At 36.0% G+C, this 23,063-nt stretch overlaps 2 protein-coding genes across 2 annotated transcripts; both read right to left on the bottom strand.

Annotated features, from left to right (window-relative positions):
* Positions 1–196: 196 nt before the first annotated feature.
* On the bottom strand, positions 197–1,848 carry LOC108974686 (spermine oxidase-like). Its single transcript, XM_018942673.1, has one exon. It carries the CDS (start codon positions 1,846–1,848, stop codon positions 217–219), a length of 1,632 nt encoding a protein of 543 aa, XP_018798218.1. The 3' UTR covers positions 197–216.
* Positions 1,849–4,221: 2,373 nt separating this feature from the next.
* LOC108974680 (spermine oxidase-like) lies at positions 4,222–14,895 on the bottom strand. Its single transcript, XM_018942666.1, has 2 exons — positions 14,742–14,895; positions 4,222–6,327 (listed from the first exon to the last, which is right to left on the bottom strand). Exon 2 carries the CDS (start codon positions 6,265–6,267, stop codon positions 4,744–4,746), a length of 1,524 nt encoding a protein of 507 aa, XP_018798211.1. The 5' UTR covers positions 6,268–6,327; positions 14,742–14,895; the 3' UTR covers positions 4,222–4,743.
* Between the last annotated feature and the right edge of the window lie 8,168 nt (positions 14,896–23,063).

The following is a 23,063-nucleotide window of genomic DNA, read 5'->3' as shown; positions in this document are numbered from 1 at the left end:
GTAACTGTCTAATAAAGGACCTGTATAATGGACTTTACTTAGCCATCATGTCTCTCAAGGCTTTCACTTTTGACAGACACATTTCATTTCTGATTCATTTCATTTCAGAGCAATATAAAGAACCTACTTTGCAGACAATAAAATCATTTACCTGTACCAATTTTATTTTGCAATATACTCGTATATTATTTTATTGTAAATATTACATCGATTTATCTATATATCTAACGCATAGTAACCTTCTAAACGTTTGGCCTCACGTATACCGGTTTCTACTGCACCATGCACTGTACCGAAATAGCAATCGTGTGTAGCTTCGCCAGCGAACTGTACTACCGGCTTAACGGCTAGAGCGCCTTTAAGAGGATTGAGCACGCGATAGGTTGGGGCCGGCCCCAGCATAGTTATTGGTTGTGCCAACTCTGCCGGCGATGTGGACAACTCTTCTGTTTTGAGTGAACGAAATGAAAATGAACCATTGAAATTTATGTTGGTATCCCATGTGCTTCTAGCCAAATCTACAACATTACTTATTTTCCATTGGGGTAGAAAACGTCTCAGCAAGTATAAACAACCGTCAATCACATCAAAATTTGTCATTGTTTCAACGAGTGGTATATTTGAGCCGACCAACCAACCGACCAGTGTGCATGGCTGCCTAGGTACTCTATAGAAGCCGTAAATATCTTCCAACCATGCGCGTTGGCTGCCACGTATCTCAACAGCGTCTTCTTCACGCCAAAGCATTGCCAAACCAGTCCATTGACTACTCCAAAACGGTGCGGGAAATTCGAGATATATTTTCATAATACTTCCATAACCGAGTCCTTCGATGGCATTTAGCTTCGATATTGGCAATTCAGGGGTGAACATTTGATTTACTCTGCTTTTCAGTACACCCAATGAAACAGTCACTATAACATGATCAACGAGGAAGATGGCACTTGTGTTCTCACAAGTCACCTCAACTTTGAAGTCATGTCGTTTCCATATGATCTCTTTCACGCGTATACCGAATAGAATTTTGTCTTCGAGTATGCCCAAATCATTGCCAAGCTCATCGGCTCCCATTAGTGTGCGTAGAAAGTGAAGAAAACCTTCTTCAAAATGCAATAAGTAATCGCCGTCGCAGGTTTTATAACTTTGAAAACCCCGACCAGATATTTCATCAAGTCCCGCTGACGTTTCCGATCGTTCAATTTTCGCGAAATTCTCGAAAAACTCTTTTGCGATTACTTCATCGATGTTCTTATACTCATCACGGTGTAATATTTTAAAGAAATTCCTGAAAAGATATTCACCGAGTGTACCTTCAAATGTCGGTAATTCCTCCTCACGTTTGGCAAATATTTGTGCCAATATAGTTTTCAATTGTTGCACGACATTATTCGGCACGACCTCGCCATCGGACCGTATACAGTCGAAGTTCGTATAGATATAACTTGAGGATCGTAGCATATTTTTACCATCAACCATTTGGAAGACAATATTACCTTTTTCACCATGGCACCAATGTGCACCCATTTCAACAATATTATGACTAAATTGTTTTGTATAAATCCGTCCACCGATCCGATTCTCCGCCTCAATTATGGTCACACACTTGAAACCCTTTTTCAACAACGACACCGCACAGGCGATACCGGCTGCACCGGCGCCGACAATAAGAAACTTGGGTTCCCCCGCGATGTTCTGTGATCCTTGCTTGAAACTAGTTGAATGCACAAAGGACTCACTACTGACGGACGTTAAACTGTCGTCTAAACTGGAACCACTCTTCTGTGCCGGTAATAAACACATTTCAATTGCAAATCCAAATAAAATAAAACACAAAATAGAATTTTTCATTCACAAATTTATGAATTTGTCTAAGAAAATATTGAAAACATTTCAAAATATCAAAACAAATCTTAAAATGTAGAATGTCATGTAAATTTAAAGTATATTTGAGCATGCAAAGAGTGGAATACTCTAAATTCAAAAAATCGATTAGAAAATCTTAAGCCTTTTCATACCGAAACCGTTCGAGTATCTAAGATTATCAACAATTTTCTTCTTAATTAATATCGAGGAAACAAATACACATCATCAGAGTTCAAAGTTCTAAAAATAACCCTGGTCGTTCCAACACCGGGATTTATAAAGCGAAGCGAAATACTAAATGATGACTCTTCATTTCCATCACACGGTTGTGGGTTCTGTATTTTTGGTATAATCTCCCTCTTTTTTAGTGATTTTTACTATCATTTGCTGGCAATTGTTCAGAGTTAGGCCTCATCTGAGGAGATGATTTATCGATGAAAACAAATTTTTCAAAAACGTGAATTTCAATAATAAGCTTAGAGAATTTCCAAGTCCAATATGGCGTTTTACCAAAGTGAAACATGAAATCGGAAACCTTATTGAATACATTGACGAAATGTTTCACAAATTCATAAACAAACATGGCCGCCACGAGCTGACAAAGTCAATTCATAACTAGTCTCTTAAGTCTAGATGAGTCGATCTGAAATTTTACGCACATCCTTATCTTCTCAAAAAGGTACTATTTGTTGGAACCGCTATAAGCACTATCGTAACCAATAGCTGCCATACATCTGTCTGTAAAAATCTCAAGTATTTTTATATTTTACAAAGATTTCAGCACTAAATTCGGCATAGATACCTAAAGTAACGCTCCGAATATATTTTATGCCAACGTAATTTTCAATCCTCGAAACAGCTGTTAAAGGATTACATAAGCATTTTTCAAAAAAAAATTTCTTATATAAAAAATTAATTATTTTATTAGCATTTTTTATTGTTACAAGCATACACTATTAACAAAGATATTCTGAAATTTACGGTAAAAAATATTTTAACATCGTCCATTGCGACGCCATTTCCGGTGATCACTCGAAAAATGATGCGCCCGCGTTGGCAGGATAACTCCTTACAGAATCAGCTAAAGTGAAAAAATATGTGTTTTAGTTAAAATCTTAAGTTAGAAATTGGACGAAGGAAAAAAACTGAAAATTGGATTTTTGGCAGACATTTTCAGACAATTTCTGTGAAAATTGCGCATTTTTTTTTTTTTTTTTTTTTTTTTAAATTTTTTTTTTTTTTTTTTTTTTTTTTTTTTTTTGTATTCGGTCAATTGATCGTATGTTTCCAGGTCGTAAGCATAAAGCCAAGATTCATCGCCGGTATTAAACGTTTATTGACATCCTGGTAGTCGAAAGGCATTGTCTGACAAACGTTAACGCGACGCTATCGTGCTTTCACTGGTGATGGCAGTCCTGCACGTGATTCGTCGTCAACGTATTCTCAACCCTCTTTGAATAATTTTTACCAATCAAAAACACTTGCTCAAGTAATTGCATGAGCGTGAATTATTGCCTGAGCCAATAGAGCAAACTCCGAAGAAATTGTTTAGATGAGACCACTGCAGCAAAGAGCTGCCTTACAAACTATCTAATTAGGGTTCTTGTAAGAAAACTTGTATTTTGGCAATAGGTATTAAGCTTAGGTGCAACCGAAGTTAAGATTTTTTCTTGTTGAATTTTTAAGCGGCATTGCTGACTGTTTGGAAATTTGAAAACAATATTGGTATTAATTTGTCAGCAAATATTTGTGTTTTATTAGTTTCATAAAATGTAGGCTAAATCTGTAGAACTTTTCTGAGCAGAAGTATACGCTGCTGATAAAAATAAATTTGGAATTTAATTCCGCGCGATAATTCTCCAGTATAATATACACAGGAGCTAATTTTACTTATTCTAAGTTTGCTCATTAAGGTTTGTACAATATTATATTGTTATGCATTAAAAAGTTACAATAGTTTGCAAACATTACAATTTTCAGTAGTTAAAATTAATATGGATTGTTTAACAATCAAGCTCAATATTGTTCCATTAAAATTTATTACGTGACTTTATATCAATATATAAAAGTATATCAACCATTGTTTGAGTTTTAATTCTGTCTCTTATACACATCTAGATGTGTATAAGAGACAGGCCCTGCACTTTCTTCTTTTATTTTATATATATTTTTTTTATTAATAAATAAAATACAGTTACCAATGGAGTACGCGAGACTTTGAAATGGGTGCACCCTTAGGGCTGTCTCTTATACACATCTAGATGTGTATAAGAGACAGGAATTTTTTATTTTAAATTAATATTTATTATTATTATTTCATTAAATATTTATATATATATTTTTTTTATTAATCTTGTAAATTGCATGGCAACCATTTGAATTTTAATAACCGAATACGAAATGAAAAATAATAAAATCGAACAAAAGGCAATAAATATGCAACGCCCAGAGATCACAACAGGAACGCCTGCGGGTATGCTAAATGTAAGCACAACGCCTCACAAAGCAATCTTAAACAATTCTTTAAGTGATTTTATAGCTTTCCGAGCGTTGCATCATCGCTACCACTACTAATTTTTACAAAGAAATAAAGATATTTTAACTTTGGAAATTGAGCGCTGACTTTACTGTTAAAAATAGTTATAGTTATATAATTACCGACTGATTTATTTTAGTTTTCTTAGTTGAATGGAAGTTAAGCAGGTAGTGTCTTTAATAGAATACAATTCTCTGTATATTTACTTGAGGATAGTACTGGAAATTTGTCGATTTATGTCTTTCAATATGCATATTCGGGACTCTGAATGCCTGCAACAGTGGCTAACGTGAGACGAAATTATTCAACACGTGTCACTGCTAGCATCCAAAGTCCTAAAACTGTTATAACTGTGCTCTTGGTTCTTTTCTGCCATTTCTTGGCATACCGTAGAAATCCGCCAAGCGCTTCGCCTCGCGCCAACCCGCCTCCACAGCGCCATGCACGGTGGAGTAGTAGTGATCACTGGTCGCTTCGCCGGCGAATTGCACGATCGGTTTATCACAACGTGTTTGTGGATAGAGTGGATTCGCATTCGACTCGCCGCCGTTACTTAGTGGCGGACTCGTGACGACCGTGAGCGGTTGCGCCAATTCGCGTGCGCTGGTGCCGATCTCTTCGGTGTTCATGGAACGAAATGAGTAAGAGCCACGAAAGTTGGCATTCGTATACCAGGCTGAAGTTCTAAAGCTACATGGGTTGGGTATATCCCATTGCAAGAATTTGCGGAAGAGATACATGCAACCATCAAGCACTTCATCTTCAGGTAATGTCTCCATGTGACGTCCGTTGGCACCAATAATCCAACCGCTTAAAATTTTTGGCTGATAGCTAACACAGTAAAAACCGAACACATCCTCTAGCCAAGCGCGTGAAGTACCACGTATTTCGTTGATGTCTTCCTCGCGCCACAGCATTGTAAAACCAGTCCAGTCGTCAGGCCAAAACTTTTTGGGGAATTCCACAAATATCTTATTTACCGTGCCGAAAGCCAATCCATCGATGGCACGTTGCTTCTCCACAGGCAATTTCGGTTCGAAAAGTGTCATTTGTTGTTCCTTGAGTACACCCAGCGATGCTGTGAGTATCACGTGATCAGCAATAATCTCCTCACCATCGGCACACTTCACATCCACACCGTAATCATTGCGGCGCCAGTGAATTTGTGTCACACGTTTGCCCAACAATACACGCTTCTCCAGTACGCCCAATTCATTGTCCAACTCACGCGCTTTTGTCATCAAACGTAAGAATTCAATGAATCCCTTATCCTTCCAGTTGAGTAGTATGTCGCCCTCACATTCCCAATATTCCAAATAGCCACGACCGGATACCTCGTCTAACGTGTCCGAGGCCTCTACTGAGTTCTCGAATTTTTGATAATTTTCGAAGAATTCTTTAGCTATCGCCATATCGATGTCGGAATTTTCAGGTCTACGCAAAGCCTCGTAGAATTTATTTGTTAAATAGCTACCCAATGAACCGTTGCAGTTACGCAGCTCCATTTGTCGCGTCACTAAGCTGTCATTGACGATATCCTTCAGCCGTTGACTCACACTTTCGGGCACAACCTCTCGATTAGAGCGTATACACTGGTAATTTTCATAGACGTCACCCGTCGATTCGAGCAAATTATGTTTGTTGGCCAGCTCAAAGATAATATTGTCTTTTTCACCGTGGCACCACTGTGCGCCCAAGTCTATGACATTTTCGCCGAACGGTATAGTATGCACACGCCCGCCAATACGAGGCTCGGCCTCCAGTAGTAGTACATTTTGAAAACCATAGTCGAGCAGTCGTACAGCACAGGAAATGCCAGAGACGCCTGCGCCTATGATAACAATTCTCGGACCCGTACTACTCGTCATTACCTAACTGTGAGAGGGTGCTCTTCGGATGTTCGCAATTAGGAAGTAACGTTAAATTATCTGAAATGAAATAAGATTTGGAAAATAAGTCATTTAGAGTTTGTAAAAAACACTCATCGGGTAATTAAAATTAATTTAATAATTATTTTATTTATATTTTTTCTTAAGCCTAGAGAGAAATACCGCTTGAATAAAAGTTGGTCGATAATTTCCATCAAAAATATGTGATGATATGTAGGTAAGGCCTTTAGGAAGCCAATTCTGATGCCACCTAGGCTAATATTTCCTAACTCTATGGATTCCTCTGAATCATCCGTGCTTCTATTGAAGTTATTTTTGCAACCTCTGAAACGTCATTCAGAAACCCGTCCAAACCCCACCACCTGTTGTTTACATGTGAAAAATAGTCGCCCGATTCGTATGGATTTTGTAGAACCCCCAGAGGTGATCTAGTGACTGATACCTAAGGCACACTGAAATTAGGGAACACTTCTCCAGCATGCTAAATGGCACTGGAAGCATAACACCAGAATATGGTGAACCCGATAGGGCAGCGAAGAACTGATAAATTTAAGTGTGTTCTGAAAAATCCACAAATAGGAAGACCCTACAATCTGTGCCAACTATCGTGGGATAGTCTACAAGAGTGTACAACTGCTTTAGTTCTGCGTTCTCCATACTGGATAAAGAAGCGAAACAAATGGGTCTGGTGGGGAGCGAGGCAAGACGAAATATCTTCTGTCATCAAATAAACTGATGCCAGTCATAACTTTGTAGTCGTGGATAATTTCATCTATCTTGGAACCTGCTATATGGGACAGAGTCATGGACGATGATAATTAATATCTGATGCGTCGGCGTTACCAGTTTTCGAGAGAAAGTTTCTGATACAGCTCAGGGAATTAGGAGACAGTGACTTCGCTGACTAGGTCCTGTAGTCCGAATCGATGAAAACACTTCAGCTCTGAGAGTATTCGAAAACTTCCACTCCGTTCGAAAGACCAGGTGGAGAAAGACCTGGCTAAACTTGGAATCTCCAATTGGCGCCAAACAGCGAAAAGTAAAAACGAGTGGCCTGCTTTTGTAAGTTCGGCTATAACCGCGTAAACGGTGTCTACGCCAATAAAGGAGAAGGTGGAAGCAAGATACGTATATTTCCATCTGATAATAAGAATAAATCCAAAACCGCTCGGCGGAGGTTACAATTAAGATTTCGTACTTGGAGAACCTCTCTTATATGGGTATCCACCAATTTTCCAGTGTACGGAGCGCAAAAATATTCACTTTTTTACCCACCCTAGTGTGCATATGTATGGTCAATATAGGGTTTACACTCTAAACACGTGACAAAGGCTCGCCAAAGTCTAAAAAAAAATTAATTTTTATATACTTTTCGTTAATATAATCATTTATAGGCTAATTATTTGTATTAATTCAATAAAAATCGTATTTTCATACTTAACAATAACAACAAATAGAGCTTAATACAATTTAGCAAGTCTTCAATAACCAGCTTAACACCTTCTGAGGTAACTTTATACAACTTTCATTGTTTTAAGTACCCAAAGCCGGCTTACATTAAGTGGCGCTATTGCTCAAGGAAATCGTACAATTTCATTCATTCACTCGTGAACTCGTATGTATGTACATTCACCATTTATACACACATAAAAATATACTTACATACATATGTCACCGACACTACACGCCCACTCATTATGCCGTCGTCTGCAAACAATTAGAAATTGTGCATTTTTCCACTTATTGCAGACTTTTTTGTTGCGTTTCGTTTCACTGAATGCTTAATTTTTCACATTATGCACACAAGTAACAAAAACACCAAACAACACACAAAGCTTTGCTGCATTCCTATGGAAAAAAACACAACTAAAGAGTTTCTATGCGAATTTTCCAACAAAGCAGCTAACGATCCACTCACATACATATGTACATACAAATATATGTATCTGTAAATGTTGATGTGTGAAAATTGTGGAAATGCATGCCGAGCCCACTTTTGTAGCTCATAAAGTGCAAATGCAAATGTTATAATACAAGGTAATGGGCAGACAGAGGTGCCAGTAACCACACGCAACATGCAACGTATCAAGTGGCGTAAATAATTACAAACCCCTGCAGGAATATCGAGAGCAGTTGGCAAATAAAAAAAAAACAATCATGAATAAAAAAAGAGATGACAGCACAGTCGAGGATAAAATGAAACATTTTTCTTTTATGATAGCATAATGAAATAAGAACATCTCACAATTTAATACAATCTGGGGTCTAGCGATCGAACTATTACCTAATAACTTACGAGAGATTTTTCGTCATTCTGTTAATTATTTTTGTGAAATATTGGATCTGTTTCTCTGTATGTACAAAACGTTCGTACTTTGCTATAAATTTTTATTTAAGTATATCAAGATCGCATTTTTTAATTTGTTCCGAAAAACCAAAAAGTCTTAAAAACACCATCACCTGTGAAAGAAAAAAGGGTATTTCGAAGCTTGGTATAGTAGCTACTAAATGTAATTATATATAGACATTTGATATATTTTTTTTTATACACTCGAAAATTTTCAACAAAACTTGTCATTAACTCCGAATTACCTTTGCCTCAGTTTAACTTGAAACTTGGTCGGCAAAAATTCTTCTTAGCTGTATCCTCTGCGCGTGCGTGAACTGGGCAATGGGGGTGTCGATTCAAGTTGGCTTTGGCTCTAGCAGAGTCATTATATTGCTGTCAGGCGGCACCTGAAGTCGTGAGGTATTTTCCCAATCATCCCCTTATGATGAACTGCTTTGTATGTATCCTCAGAGATAAGTGAATGGATAATACCAAGGGCATTGCTAATGAGGTACCTTGCCGTAGGTAAAAAACGTTAGGAGTAGAGACCCCTGAGTCACAAAACTCAATATGGGAGTTAACAAATGGGAGTTAACAAAGTGAGATATCAGTCCAAGTGTCGGTGAGAGAGGAAGCCGCTACCACTGGCAGGCACAACGATCCTATAAGTTGTATCGATAGCGAGCACATCTCCACTACAACCAGAGCAGGAAATCCGCCTACCGGAAGCCAATAGAAAGAGTTCAAAGGCTCGCTGCGCTGTGCATAACGGGAGCTTTAAGAACAATTCCAATGACGGCTCTTTAACATGTGCTAAACCTACCACCTAAAGATCTCTTCCGTGAAAACCAACTGGGAAAGCAGGTTCAAAGAAGTTAGCTGCGCGAAATACTCTAAACATTTATACAGAGGGCTCGAAAAATGGAGGACAGATTTGATACGGCGATCTAATGTCCATAGTTAGGCAAAAAGCAGCCTTTTAAGTTACCGTCCCATTGCAGTATATTTCAAGCTGAGATCTTTGCTATTGCGGATATGATCTCAAATGTATGACATCTACGTAAACAGGGAAGCAGCACTCAATGTAGTCTCCTCGTATCGCACATCGGCCAAAATTGTCTTGGGAAGCAGGGCAAGAACTTCACTTCTTCTGGGTGCCAGGTCACAAAGACAACGGGGGCAATGAGATAATGGACGATATTCCACGAACGGTGTACGGCTAACGATAGATCGGAGGTACACGCCCGCAGAATGGGGCTAACAGAAGACTACAAGAAATGCTTATAGCAGGGCATAAGGGAAACAATGGAGTCTCTCTTGGGCACTTGTTCTCTGTTGGCAAGACTACGCTGTAAGTATCTGGGGTCCCCGCATTATAATACACTGGAGGATATATCAATGATGAGGCCGTAGAGTTTGTTAAAATTCGCGTCAAGTAGGCATAATAAAGGTTCATAGATCTGGTAACTGCTGCCGCAAAAGACCAACAACACTGGTCTCTGCGTATTTCATTGTCCTACCAAACTAACCTAACCTAACTTGAAATTTTGAGAGTATACCATTTTATGGTACACATTTTCAGTGTAAGGAGACGGCATCCTGTTCTTTTGGTTCTACTAAAATTACAAATTAGCTGCCTGTGAAGAAGACAACCTCTTATTTGCATAAGATATATAAGTTTCTGTATGGGGAAAATTTTTAACTCAATTTTCAGAAGAATATACCCTATTCGGTAGGATATAAATGAATATTCTTGTAGTAGCTTACTAATCCACGAAATTTATTAGTAAATTCTATTATTTATCGGTAACTGATTCTTGGGTGGTCTCAGAACAGTGAACAATCAAAAATGTTTGAACACCTCATATAGTTATTACAGGTACCATCAACTTAAGTATAAAGAGCTCGTTTTCTCTACAGGGTACATTCGTGAATGGAAACGGAAGGTATGTTTATGCTTATTTCAATAAGAGCTACAATGACGCCTGAGTATATGAAAAGTATGTTATTTTGTTCGGAATTGAACGTTGGTGATTTAATTGTGTATATGTTGAGCAGAGAACTTGTAGACATTTGTAGGTATGTAAAAACAGCCCCGTTGTTTATAAACAAACTTGACATTAAATAAACTGTCTGTTGAAAAATATCAGATAAAGGTGCATACACACTTGTACATACTAGTATATAGAAAACATAAATATTTAAAGAAGTGACACCTAAAATGGGATCGGGCCGAATGTTTGATATTCTCGAAGTTTACAAAAACAAAAAATAATCGGATTCATTTGCAATATCAGTCTAGCTTTAGGATAGGTACTACTTGCTACTTTAGCATGAAGGACGCTACAGTGTTCTAGTAATCTGAGAGAAAAGTTAGCTTAGAGCTCCCAACTTAAACTGCGATCCACTCGTGGAAAAGCTCACTATGCCACTTCGCCAGCGACTCGGCCACAACCTAAAGAAGCTACTAGTAGTAGTAGGCTACGCGATGCAGTAACCTATGCTCAGCCATGTACCTCAAGAGAGGATATGTTTTGATGGGATTAGTACGATCAACATACATTCAATATTGCATGGACATTTGACTCGAAAAAAAATTATTTCCATGTCATCGTGACAGGTGATAAATCGTGGATTTATGCGTATGATTGCAAAAATAAACAGCAGTCGACTGTATTAGTATCTCGAGATGAGAATCCAACTAAAGTTGTTCGCGTACGAAGCATTTCCAAGAAAATGTTTATCTGTTATTTTGAAACAACTTAATACATCGCAACTATAAGACAACAACATTGTGTAGCAGTAAATTCTGAGTGGTGCACAATCATTTGCTTGCCAGTTGTCTTTCTAAAAATCAGGAAAACCAAGCACCGAAGACGGATCTCTCTTCACGACACAGTGCGAGCTCTTATATGTACATCGCCCGAATCAACCGCATTTTTGAGCACTCAAAATATCGATTTCAAGAATAATCCACCGTATACTCTTGTTTTAGCAGCGAATGGCTTCTATTTATTCCCGTACGTAAAATATAAAATAAGAGGTCAACGTAATTCCATAACTGAAGAGGAGGCTGATCCGTTCAGAACGCATGTTTTGGATATACCTCAATCAGAGTGGAAAAGTGCTTTCAAAATTGGTTGAAACCCATCCAACAGTATATACATCTTGGATAATATTTTGAAAAACAATAAAGCGTTTTTCGATGATTAAAATTTTTTTTTTTTATTCCCACCGACTGGATTCAGTAGAGGCTAACTCAGATTTTGCTTTTACAAGAAGTGGTGTGTTTCGGTGGTACCAAGACGTTTTGGATGGCCGGTAAGCGGTCGCTGATGAATGAGCAAATCCAAAGTCAAAACGAGGCCATTGCCTTTTTGACATCAAAGGCATTGTCCACCATGAATTTGTTCCTCCGGGATAGATCGTAAACGCCAAGATTTACGGAGAGTGATCAAAAGACTCAAACGAAGGATCAATCGAGTCCGACAAGACATCGCAACCGATTGAAAGTTGCACCACGAAAACGCATCGGCTCACACCGCCTTCCTTGTGAACAGCTACCTAACCAAGGCCGGCATACCAATGAGTCCGCAGCTGCTCTATAGCCCAGATGTGGATATGTATATTATAGTATGTAGTATATATGGTATGTATAGTATATCGTTTGTAATTTTTGCAACCTTTGCGTTTTTAGTAAAGATAACATAAAATTGCTTTGAGTTTATGTTAAGATCTCTTTATTTATGTGCAAAAAACATTCTTAATTGAGTTTGAAATAATAATCAGTTATTTCTACAGCAAAGCGATTACTTACGTAATTGTGTGTTTCTATGAGGGGCATATTTTCTAAAGAAAATATACGGATGTTCTCATACGAAACAAAAAAATGCTTATTAGAATGTTGGCATAACACTTCAGTGAGTAATTGACTTAAAGTCAAGTATTTCAACGACGTTTCACCAATATACTTGAAGAAACTATCAGAAGCGCGTTATCGGGTCATACTAACGCGGCTATTTCTGTTAAGACTCAAGCGATTCACAATGCTACGAAAAGAATTTGCATTATATATACATATATAATATATACATACATTCAATAACAATAACATTTAGTACAAATAATGGCCTTTGTATGCCTAAAGCCTTTAGATACCTCAATACCTATGTATGTCTAACTTTATACTGAAACTATGTATAATTGACGCGTAAGTAATCGTAATGAAATTAAAAACGTTTATTTGATCATCATAATATGGCATGGGTCTGGTTGTGAACGAGGACAATACGAAATTTCTCCTATCATCAAACAAATAGTCGTCGCACTAGCGATTTGGCTCTAACGACTTGGCTCTCACGTTAGTGTTGGCAATCATAACTTCGTAGATAATTTCGTCCATTTTGAAACCAGCATTAACACCAACAGCAACGTCAGCCTCTAAATCCAACGTAGAATAGCTCTTGTCAACAGGTGGAAAGACCAGATGACTACACTCGGAATCTATAAACTCGGCTATAACAGCGTAGGCGGTGTCTTCGCCAATAAAGAAGAAGATTACGGCCTGGTCGGTAAGTTCCAGACTCTTTCAAGTATACCGTATTTACAAATGATTAGCATGACGAGCTGAAATTTCATACCCGCATATATACGAATAAGTATTCGGTGCTTTGGAACCGCCGACATCGAACCACTTTAGCATATTCTGGCTCTATATACTGACTGAATCAAGTTCTTGAATGGTCAACTCTTTTATTTAACGAGATATCTTTGATATGAATTATTATCCCAGGCAACAATATATAGTCTGAAGAAACGTAGAAGCTTAATTGAAACTTTTGTATTTGTGAGAGCAACAGAAGTTAACGTTTTTTCTTGGCCTTGTTATGGTATTATATTATATTAACTAATCAAGCAATAAGCCCGCCAGCAAAGCGATTTTTTCACCAAGTTCTCATGCTTTTCCCACGGCCTATATACAAACATAAATGTTTTTTCCTTTTACATTTGAAATACCGTATATACACAAAGATGTACATACGTATACAAAGTATGTGCATAAATATTAGGATCTGCCGGCTTCAATTTATTTTTAGTTCGCAGAGCGAACATAGGCTAGCGAATAAAAATGTTGGTATCATAGCATGTGCACGAGTTCGTATCTATTTACATATGTATATGTACGTGTGTATTCAAGAATGGCAGGAGCAAAAATATAGCAACATTAGTGGTTATGATCATTTAATTGCGCAGTGAATCAAAATAAATTTTACAATTCCTGTTTAATAAAAAGCTCGATTTTCTTTCACGTTTACTATCACAATTGGGAAGCGAACAAGCTTATTGATTCTAAGGGAAGGAAATAAATCTCTTAAAATATACACAGCTTTTTACCAACAAAGTTTTGTAAATTTTAGCCACTAGATCCATCTGTTTACAAGTATAACAATTGTTGTATCAAATAAATCAAAACATCTTCTACTCCCGTGAGAGATTGCTTAAGAGCAATGAGTAAAAAGTCTTATCAAGTTGAACTACTCTTTCATTTTTAACATAAAATTTTGCTTATGAACACTGCAAAAATTTTCTACATTACTGTATATGTACATGAAGCTCGTATATGTGCATATGAATGTGTATCACTGCACTTAAGAGGTGCTTCATGTTCCGACTAGCTTATGATATTGAAATCATTTTGAACTTGTGGTTATTCCCTGTATTTTTGTTGTAGAAAAATTGATTTTCATAGAAAGATTTAGCGCTGAACAACCAAACAAGCCACAAGTCAACACACACACCAGTCGCAAACCAAGCAACAATGCATTAAACCACCAATGACCTTCGGAGAAGTGTTTGCATCTCAGACTATTGCCGCCCAGCAACTGCTGCAACTTTCATTGCTATTGAGGGTCACCATAAATTTACAATTTATTTAATTTTTTTATTAATACACTTTTTATTCTGCCTTGTTCCTCTTCCGTATGTTATGTTTTGCACATTTTCGCCGCGCGTTCACGTGCTAACTCGGCTACGGTGGTTGCTGGGAGCAGACAACCACACAGACACGCACCTTACACGTTGCTTTTCAGCCAACTAAAATACACATTTTATAAAATAAACTCACTTTGTTTGGAATTCGTTTTACTTGGCACCTTTCTAAGCAATTATTTTTTGTAATAATAATTAATTTGTGCTTATAAATTATTATTTTGTGCAATTATGTGTATTTTCAATCGAACGAACACTGAAGCGCCGAAAACGAAGCACACGTTTCTGCTGCCGACATTACTCTGATGCTCTCCGTAGTTTGGTTTGCCGTTTCCACTGTTATCGACATTCTACAACAGAAGCCGCCGCAGCCAAAGCACATAATTTTACATATCCCTCCCATTAACATTAGCTGGGTAAAGTTAGCAGCAGAGAATTTAACAGTCGAAATAAGTGGATTTAAGAATGTTAAACCTTTTCAATATTGTTGATTTTGCAGATATGTTTGTTGTTTTATATTGCATGTAATATATATACATTCATATGAACACAATATATTGTAAAAATGTAAATTATAGTTATTATTAAAAAATAATAATATTTATTGGTTCTAACAGTAGAAAACACAGCACAAATTCCATGTATACAGGCATGTTAACTTCTTCAATGTCCACTGTAATTCTAAAGAGAGTAAGTTTGCGTAGAAAAATTAAGAATGTTAGCTAACATAGAGCCTTAACATAACTTCCCAAATACATAATTAACAACTTTAATGCCAAGAACATCCAGTAAGCATAATGATGCCTTTGAAAATTGTCTTTAGCACAAAATTCAAGTCGTAAAAAAACAGCACAAACACATTTTGACAAAAGCTCAATGGAACTTTGTGGAACTATCGTAAAACTGACGAACGAGAGACGACGAAAGATTCAATAAGCATCAGCTTAAGAATACTATGTTAACTTACAACAAGTTTACAAGAGCGCTTTAAAAATGCAGCCGAGTCTAAAATTTGCAGCAATCATTTAGCAGCGATATTTCCTATCGAACCATACAAAATCAGCTGAACGAAGTGGGAATGTAAAGTGACCTGTAAAAAGCAACTCTTGACCAGAAAAATTAAATAATAGCGGTTAATTTGGGCTAAAAAAACTTAATTTGAAACCGCAATTGCAAACCAAGTGCAATTTGTGATGTTTTCTGACAAGTCGAAAATTAACTTTATTGGTCGTGATGGGTATCAAACTGTTCATCGCTGACGTGGTGAACGAATCGCAGAAAATTGCATTATTCTTAATAGTCGGAGAAATCCGTTGAAGGTCAGATCCGAAGAATACGTTATATTTTGCTCGTCATTCTTATTCGGTATCGGCGAAAATTTGTATTGGGTAATAACGAGCTAACATTTGTACATACGAAACTTCGCTGGGGTATACATAGAATCATAAACGGTATGAGTGACATTGAAAACCTAGCCATTACGGTTAACATATGGTTAACATTACGAAGAATAATGTTAATGTTAATAACAGAACCGGCTTTTTGACAATTATTTGGGAAACATTTGCATTACAGAAGCATTGTTTTTGTCTTTTTAGTGCCGCTGATACGACGTACTTAAGTATATTATATGCTTTAAAGGAATACTATATATGCAAGCAATATTTGAGCCATATTTGGATGAAGCTGGAAGTTAAATTTTGTCATATTTGAGATTCATAATAAATACGAAGTATTACCTTGTATGCTAATATTCTTCCTTATATGTATACAAAATGGATGATTCATGCTTTTGTGATGTACCGTAATTCAGGATCTAAAAACCATAATCCAACTATGACCTTGAATGTAAAGTAAACACGTCAAGTGAACCAAACCATTTCCCATAAATAAGATAATGTTCTTGAATCAATAGTACTTTACCGCAAAAATAATTGAATTTATCGTTAGACAAAAGATTATAAAATATGTACTTTATTTCTTTTGTTTTTGTGTGATTTCATATATTAACATATACTTAGACATTAATCAGGTTTGGACTTAGCGTTAGCTATAAACGCTGGTATTTCGTGATTCCCAAAACTTCCAAATGTGAACAAATTTGATAAAAGTGACGGTTTAATATCAGTCTAGCAAAAGTTTGACTGCTGCCTTCATCCATTTAGCTTTGGCAACTTTCATTCTGTAAGATATATACATATGTAGACACCCGTATTTGAGTCCATTGGGCAGTGTTGAAAGGACCTCTTTCGTTTCTTTCTGGGCCAAAACAGAATTGTTTGCTGATGAGCCACTGTTATATACTAACATTAATGGATCCGGCTAAGCTGTTCGTAAATTTTATTTACGAATAAAGGCGAAAACTTTTTTGTCGGTATAGGAACTCAAAAGATTGTAGTTGAGTTTAATTTTAAATATGTTCATACAAAGAAATTATTTTGGAAAAAAAAACAAATTTAAGGCTGCTTTCTCAATGTTCAGTTAATAGAGTTGTCCGCTTAATAGAGCTTTCACTGTATTTTTTATTTAACAAACAACGTGACACGTGATTTGTATATATAAAGATGACCAACATTATTCGAAAACGGCTAAGCCTATTTTTTAGTACCTAATCGAAATTTTTTTCTCACCGATAAATCTTTTTTTACAAATTTAGTGCCTAGAAACGAGTTAAGTTTTGAATGAAGTTCGTACGATCCCCTAGACCATCCTATCGGATTTTGATAACATAAATGAAATATTGGAGAAATTGTCGTAGAAAAAAAGTTGTATATTTTCAGACATAGAAAAGGCTCAAAAACTATTTTTTTTTTTAATGAGCATAAGTAAGTTAGGTTAAGAGGCACATCTAGTGTGACTGTCTAAGAAAAGTAATTTGGGAATTAAGAATAATGTAACAATTTATTTAAAGTTTCAAGGGTATATTTATATACATTTCAGAAATATAAAGTAAACGGTTTGGTGACGGTATTAAAAAAAGTTTCTTCACTACTGAGTTGACTCCGACCTTCTCCATGGTTGGAATCTAAAAATAAAATTTCTCCTAGTAATCAAAAAAATTTGAAAAATTTAATAATACACTGGGCGGTTATATAAATCTGTTTGAGAGTTAGATTTCAATTTTCAGCATGTTCTTTTTAAAGATATAACCTATCTTAAAATGAAAACTCGACTCTGTTTTTAGGTGTGTTTTCTTTTTTTTTAATGAAGATGCCATTTTATTGTAAACGTTATGGTCTTCTCTTTCTATATTTTTGGCAAAGCTCGATTACCATTACGATAAAACTGTTCATCTTCTGATGGTGTCCAAGAATCAAGTCATTGATTATGTCGTCTTGTGAGTGGAACTGCTTCTGAGCTAGACCATGTGCCATACAACAGAGCAAGTAATAACTGGTAAACAAAAATCCACTTGTTTTTTATGACCTAAACAGAACGAAGTGTTTATTATATAAAAATTTCCTCAAATGCAGGAAATAGCCACCGATTTCTTCTTTCACCTATAGTTTTTTTGCTATAAGGATTTTTGTTAAAAATACATTTTTTTTTATCTTTCATTAATTCTCTTATTTGCGGACCCACAAATATGCCTTACTTAATTTTTGCTCACTGATTGTTGGAAATTTTCTTTCAGATACAAGAACACTCTCTCATTTCTGTGCATTGCCTTTAAATTTTATTAAACACAAAATTTTATTAAACATAAAATTTATTACACCCAATTTAATATGCAAAGATGGTAGTAATGCCGGAGTGAGTGCCTGACGTACTGATCACTGCTTCTGAACATAATAACAGTCTCTCGTACGGCTATCCCATTCGCAAAGGAAGCGACAATATTTCATAAATCCTAGTTGCATTCCAAGAAGAAGAGCTACTACTTTTAGGTCTTCACATGTTGTCCAACCATACTCATGATAACGGCTGTGCTCTAAAAGAACTCTCATATAATTACTTCATATGAACCGCATGAGCTACGGACTTAGATGGATATTTGTTACTGTCATGAACCAATACCGCCTTTAAACTAAGTTTATAGGAATCAATTAATACACGCCAATCACGTGAATAATGTTATTGTCCTCGTGCGTTAAACAAAAGCTTAACATCGGAACACCGTGAAGAAAGCAATTTGTGAGGTCTGCCTTTTTCTGTAAAAAGTAATATTTTGATCAGGTTTTAGTTTTAGAGAAGGTTCTGGATGCTAAAAGTTCAGACTGCGATTTTGAAAGGCTTAGAGCTCGAACTAAGTTACTAAGTTCACCCTATGAAATGCGGCACTGTTAAACATCCAGATAAATCAAATGAAGGATGTGTTGTCATTTCCTTTGCGTTTTCTGTACCATCACTTGAAGTGCTAGTCGATTCTAGTTCTTCATCGAGACTCCGAGACTCTAGTGCTTTTGGAATAGGAAGTTGTTCACTGTGTTTGACAGACCTTAAAGCTGATGGTAAATTACAGTACTTAACCGTATGTTTAGACTTCGGTCCAATACCTTTAATATTCGTGAGGCCAAAATAGCAATCTGTAACATAGTCTTTAGGTTCTATCCACAACCATTGACACCGCGAAGAACATTTTACGATTTGAATCTTTTAATCAGGCTGTTAACAATGTTACACAAGTTTTGCAACAGATATGAGGGGCCCATGCTTTGTCTTGGCCTCCAACTTTAACACCAAAATACAGTACGTAAGCTTTTAGCACAAAGGGAGTAAAATTACGTTTTTGCGATTTAAAAGTTAGTTCTCCGCACACATAACAAAAACTGTTGGCACTATTTACCCACTGCCTAGGCACTGTACCGAAAAATATTAAACACAATAATTTTAAAACCGTAAAAGAATTTAAACACAAAAAAGTTTTGTTATCCAAACATAGAACACGTAACCGATTCGGATACCGTTAGTCTACTGATAAATTTTGTAAAATAAAATGATCGTAAAGTACGTTGTTTACTTCAAACAAGCAGCAGAACTGCTCTAAATCGGATAAATCACTGATCGTATGAAATATGAGATGATGCAATATAATGAAATTTTATGTACAAACGGCTTAACGAGATGCGCTCACTGTATTGTAAAATCTCAAGCCACAGCTTACAGAATATCTGTGGGTGATAAAAAAAATTCTGTTTTCAGATTTGACTTCGGGATATCAAACTGCATTAGAAGCACCTAAGAATTTTCATGTCAGTAATTATGTGTCTACCAGTGTAATCGGGCGGTACAATATCTGGAATATAGCGGGAGAAGTACGACTTAAGGCGTTTCCAGGTAGGTTTTAATGGGATGGGTAAGTTAAAGCGGGCGTTATCAGGAAACAGAATAACTTTCTAATGCCACTCCAGATAAATTTCTTATTTCTTAAGCATTCCCAGAGCACGTAGTCGCTTTGAAATGGCTTTGTAGCCTTCCTTGACGCGGACGGTTGCTAGTATCGAAATTGCAATCTTTGAAGCCACGAAACCCACGTTGTTTTACTTGCGGCAATAACCTAGTAAACCTTTTGTACTTCCCCATTGTGCTTCAACCGCCGATTTCTTTGACTAAAAGAAGAAACTCAGCGATTATAATACAAGAACCGGACGTGTTCGCTCGGGTAATACTATATGACACATAAACAAAGACAATTTTTTTTTTTCAAATCTCTAAGTTAGGTTTATCCTATTTTCGATTTATTAAAATCTATCACCACTAACTGCTAATAAATTTCACTTATACATATGTGTGCTTCTAATTCTCCGATTTCGGTATATTCGGTGATTGAAACAGGGAGCTCGCTGGAAAAACTCCTGTTCGTTTTCTATGTATTTCAGGTTTCTAAAGAAATTGTTTAAAAAGCATGACAACCTGCTCAATTCAGATTTGCTTGATAAGGAAATAAATGTCAGCAAGCTCAGTCTAATCAGTAGTTTTATTTATAAATTTTTTTACGTGTTTCACTAAGCAATAAATTTATTAAAACGTTGCAATTTTTTTAGAAAAAGAAGAACGATCTTTATTTATAGCATACAATTCAATTATAACTGGTTCTGTATACAATTATGTGCATTCCATTTACATACTGCATATACATACATCTAGACATAGTATGTGCGTGTGTACTATGTGTTCGGCAAGTGTTTTTAATACAAAGCGTTATATTATTATTTCTTTTTATATTTTTACAACTAATTAATGAACTCAATTATTGACAATAATTTGAAATTTAATATTTTAATGGAGGTCGGTCCATGATTTATTGTTTCGTTTCGTTTTCAATTTACACGTACATACATTGATATAATGAATTCTTCTTCATGTTGTGTTCGTTCTTCTGTCTGTAGAATATTTTTATGAGTAACTGTGCGTTTTAGAATTAATGGGCAGCAGGCATGCTTTGAGTGTGGAATTTATGTTTGAATTATGGCTAACCAAAGCACATTAAATAGCTCGCAGCCAGGATGAAAGCAAAGTGGCAAACAATATTGACTAAGCTGTCCCTCGGTAAAATCTGTAGACGCAAGATGTAAAAAAAAAATTAAAAAAAAAAATTAGAACTCTAGCCTTCAATGTGCTTGAATATTAGTTCAAATTGTAAACAAACAAAATAACCTTTTATGTTCTAAATCATGTAACGCAGCAACTAAATTTTTAAATGTAATTTTTTACTTGAAATAATTCATATTTTCATATGTACGCACATCTAGTGACTAACGCCCAGAGCATGCTGAAATAATCGAGGAACCCTTCTCCAGCAGTGAAAGCATAACACCGAGAGATTGTGAACCCGATTCCTCAATCGATGACAAGAAAGCAGACATCTCATTGCTCGATCATGAAGACGTTCGAGCAGCAATCACTCGCCCGAGGAACAACTCAGCCGCTTTGTATACGACGGCATTGACATAGTTCAGCGAATTATGCGGCAGCGGCTACGCTGGCTAGGTTAGTCATCAGAATGGATATAAAACACTTCAGCAGAAATTCGACGCAGTTACCTGCCTGAGGAAGCAGAGGAAAAGACCTCCACTCAGTTGGAAAGACCAGAAGAAGAACCTGGCTACACTTAGGATCTCTAACTGACGCCAAACAGCAAAAAGGAAGAACTACCGGCGCTGTTATAAATAATCGCGTAAGCGGTCTCTGCGCCAATAAAGAAAAAGAGGTTTGTCTCGAGCGAATTTATTTTAGAGGGGTTAGGTAACGAAGTCTTAAGATATTTTAATTTTTACTCAAGTTACAGCTTTCAGAGAGACAGCTACCTCGATTTTAGCTCGCTTCATTATCCTGATCATTCATATACATATATGTAGGTATATACACATATTCATATATATGTATGTATATGAACATCCATCTCGCTTAGTTTTAGGTGATACGTAAGGGTTGGTGAACAAAGTGGTTTGAATATGCATTTAAAATATAATTTCTTTTAACTGGAAATATTTTCGAAAATATTTAAATTAATAAAGTAAATATTTAGAAGCAACATTATTGTCGATTACAAGAATTTCATATAAAACTCATGGGATTTATAAAATGCATTGAAGACTAATAACTTTGCCATATGTTCCTTATTCCACACTTTGCTTGCTTATTAATCTTTTTCAAAATTTTACATACTCGTGGTATACATTTGGAAATTATTATTCACTCATATGCTTATATGTTATTGTTACACTCTCTTTGCTGCTCTGCCATCACTAATTGTTTCATAATTTCTGTTTCAAATAAAGACTCTCTTTTAGCGCTTCATTTTGAAGGCTTCTTGTCCTTTCAATTACATTTAAATGATGTTTTTATTATTAATATTGTATTTATATAAGTTATTTTTGCCATTTTTACATTACTTTAAATACTGTTTTGATTTCCCATTGCTGCTACATTTACATACTCGTACAATTTTTTTTATTTCTTTGCAATGTCTTCGCATTTCTAAATAACCGTTTACATTTTTGCAACTTCAAATTGTTGAACGATCTCATTAGAACTCTTTATAACTGCATATTCGTAATGCCTCTACGCTGCGTTACTACACGTGTATGTATGTATGTATGTCGCCTATCCAACGCTTATGCCTTTCCTTACGGTTTCTTGAACACACTTTATCTTTTGCATACAAATCTCTCAGCATTATTCTTCCGGTCCATAAAGAGCAAGTGACAAATTAAAACCTACCGTGTACTAATTCTTTTTCTTTATCTAAAATCAGCCTTCAATTCTTAATTAGGGAGTTAAATAGGCATACAATATTTATTTATTTTAAGCACACACTTTATACGTATAATAATTACATAATTACTAGATATCCAAAATGTAGCTGGTAGAAAACACCCTATACTAAAATTGTAGTTATAATTACAGTTTAGCACATTCTAATCTAAATAATTGTATTTTAGAAGTGTTTGAAAATGGAAGATTTAGTGGAGAAAGTAAATACTTAATATAGAATAAAACTATAATTTTTTCAAAA

Source organism: Bactrocera latifrons, unplaced genomic scaffold (genome assembly GCF_001853355.1).
Source record: "Bactrocera latifrons isolate USDA-ARS-PBARC rearing strain unplaced genomic scaffold, ASM185335v1 scaffold_58, whole genome shotgun sequence".
Taxonomy (NCBI): Eukaryota; Metazoa; Arthropoda; class Insecta; order Diptera; family Tephritidae; genus Bactrocera; species Bactrocera latifrons.
This window is presented reverse-complemented; position numbering and strand designations above follow the sequence as displayed.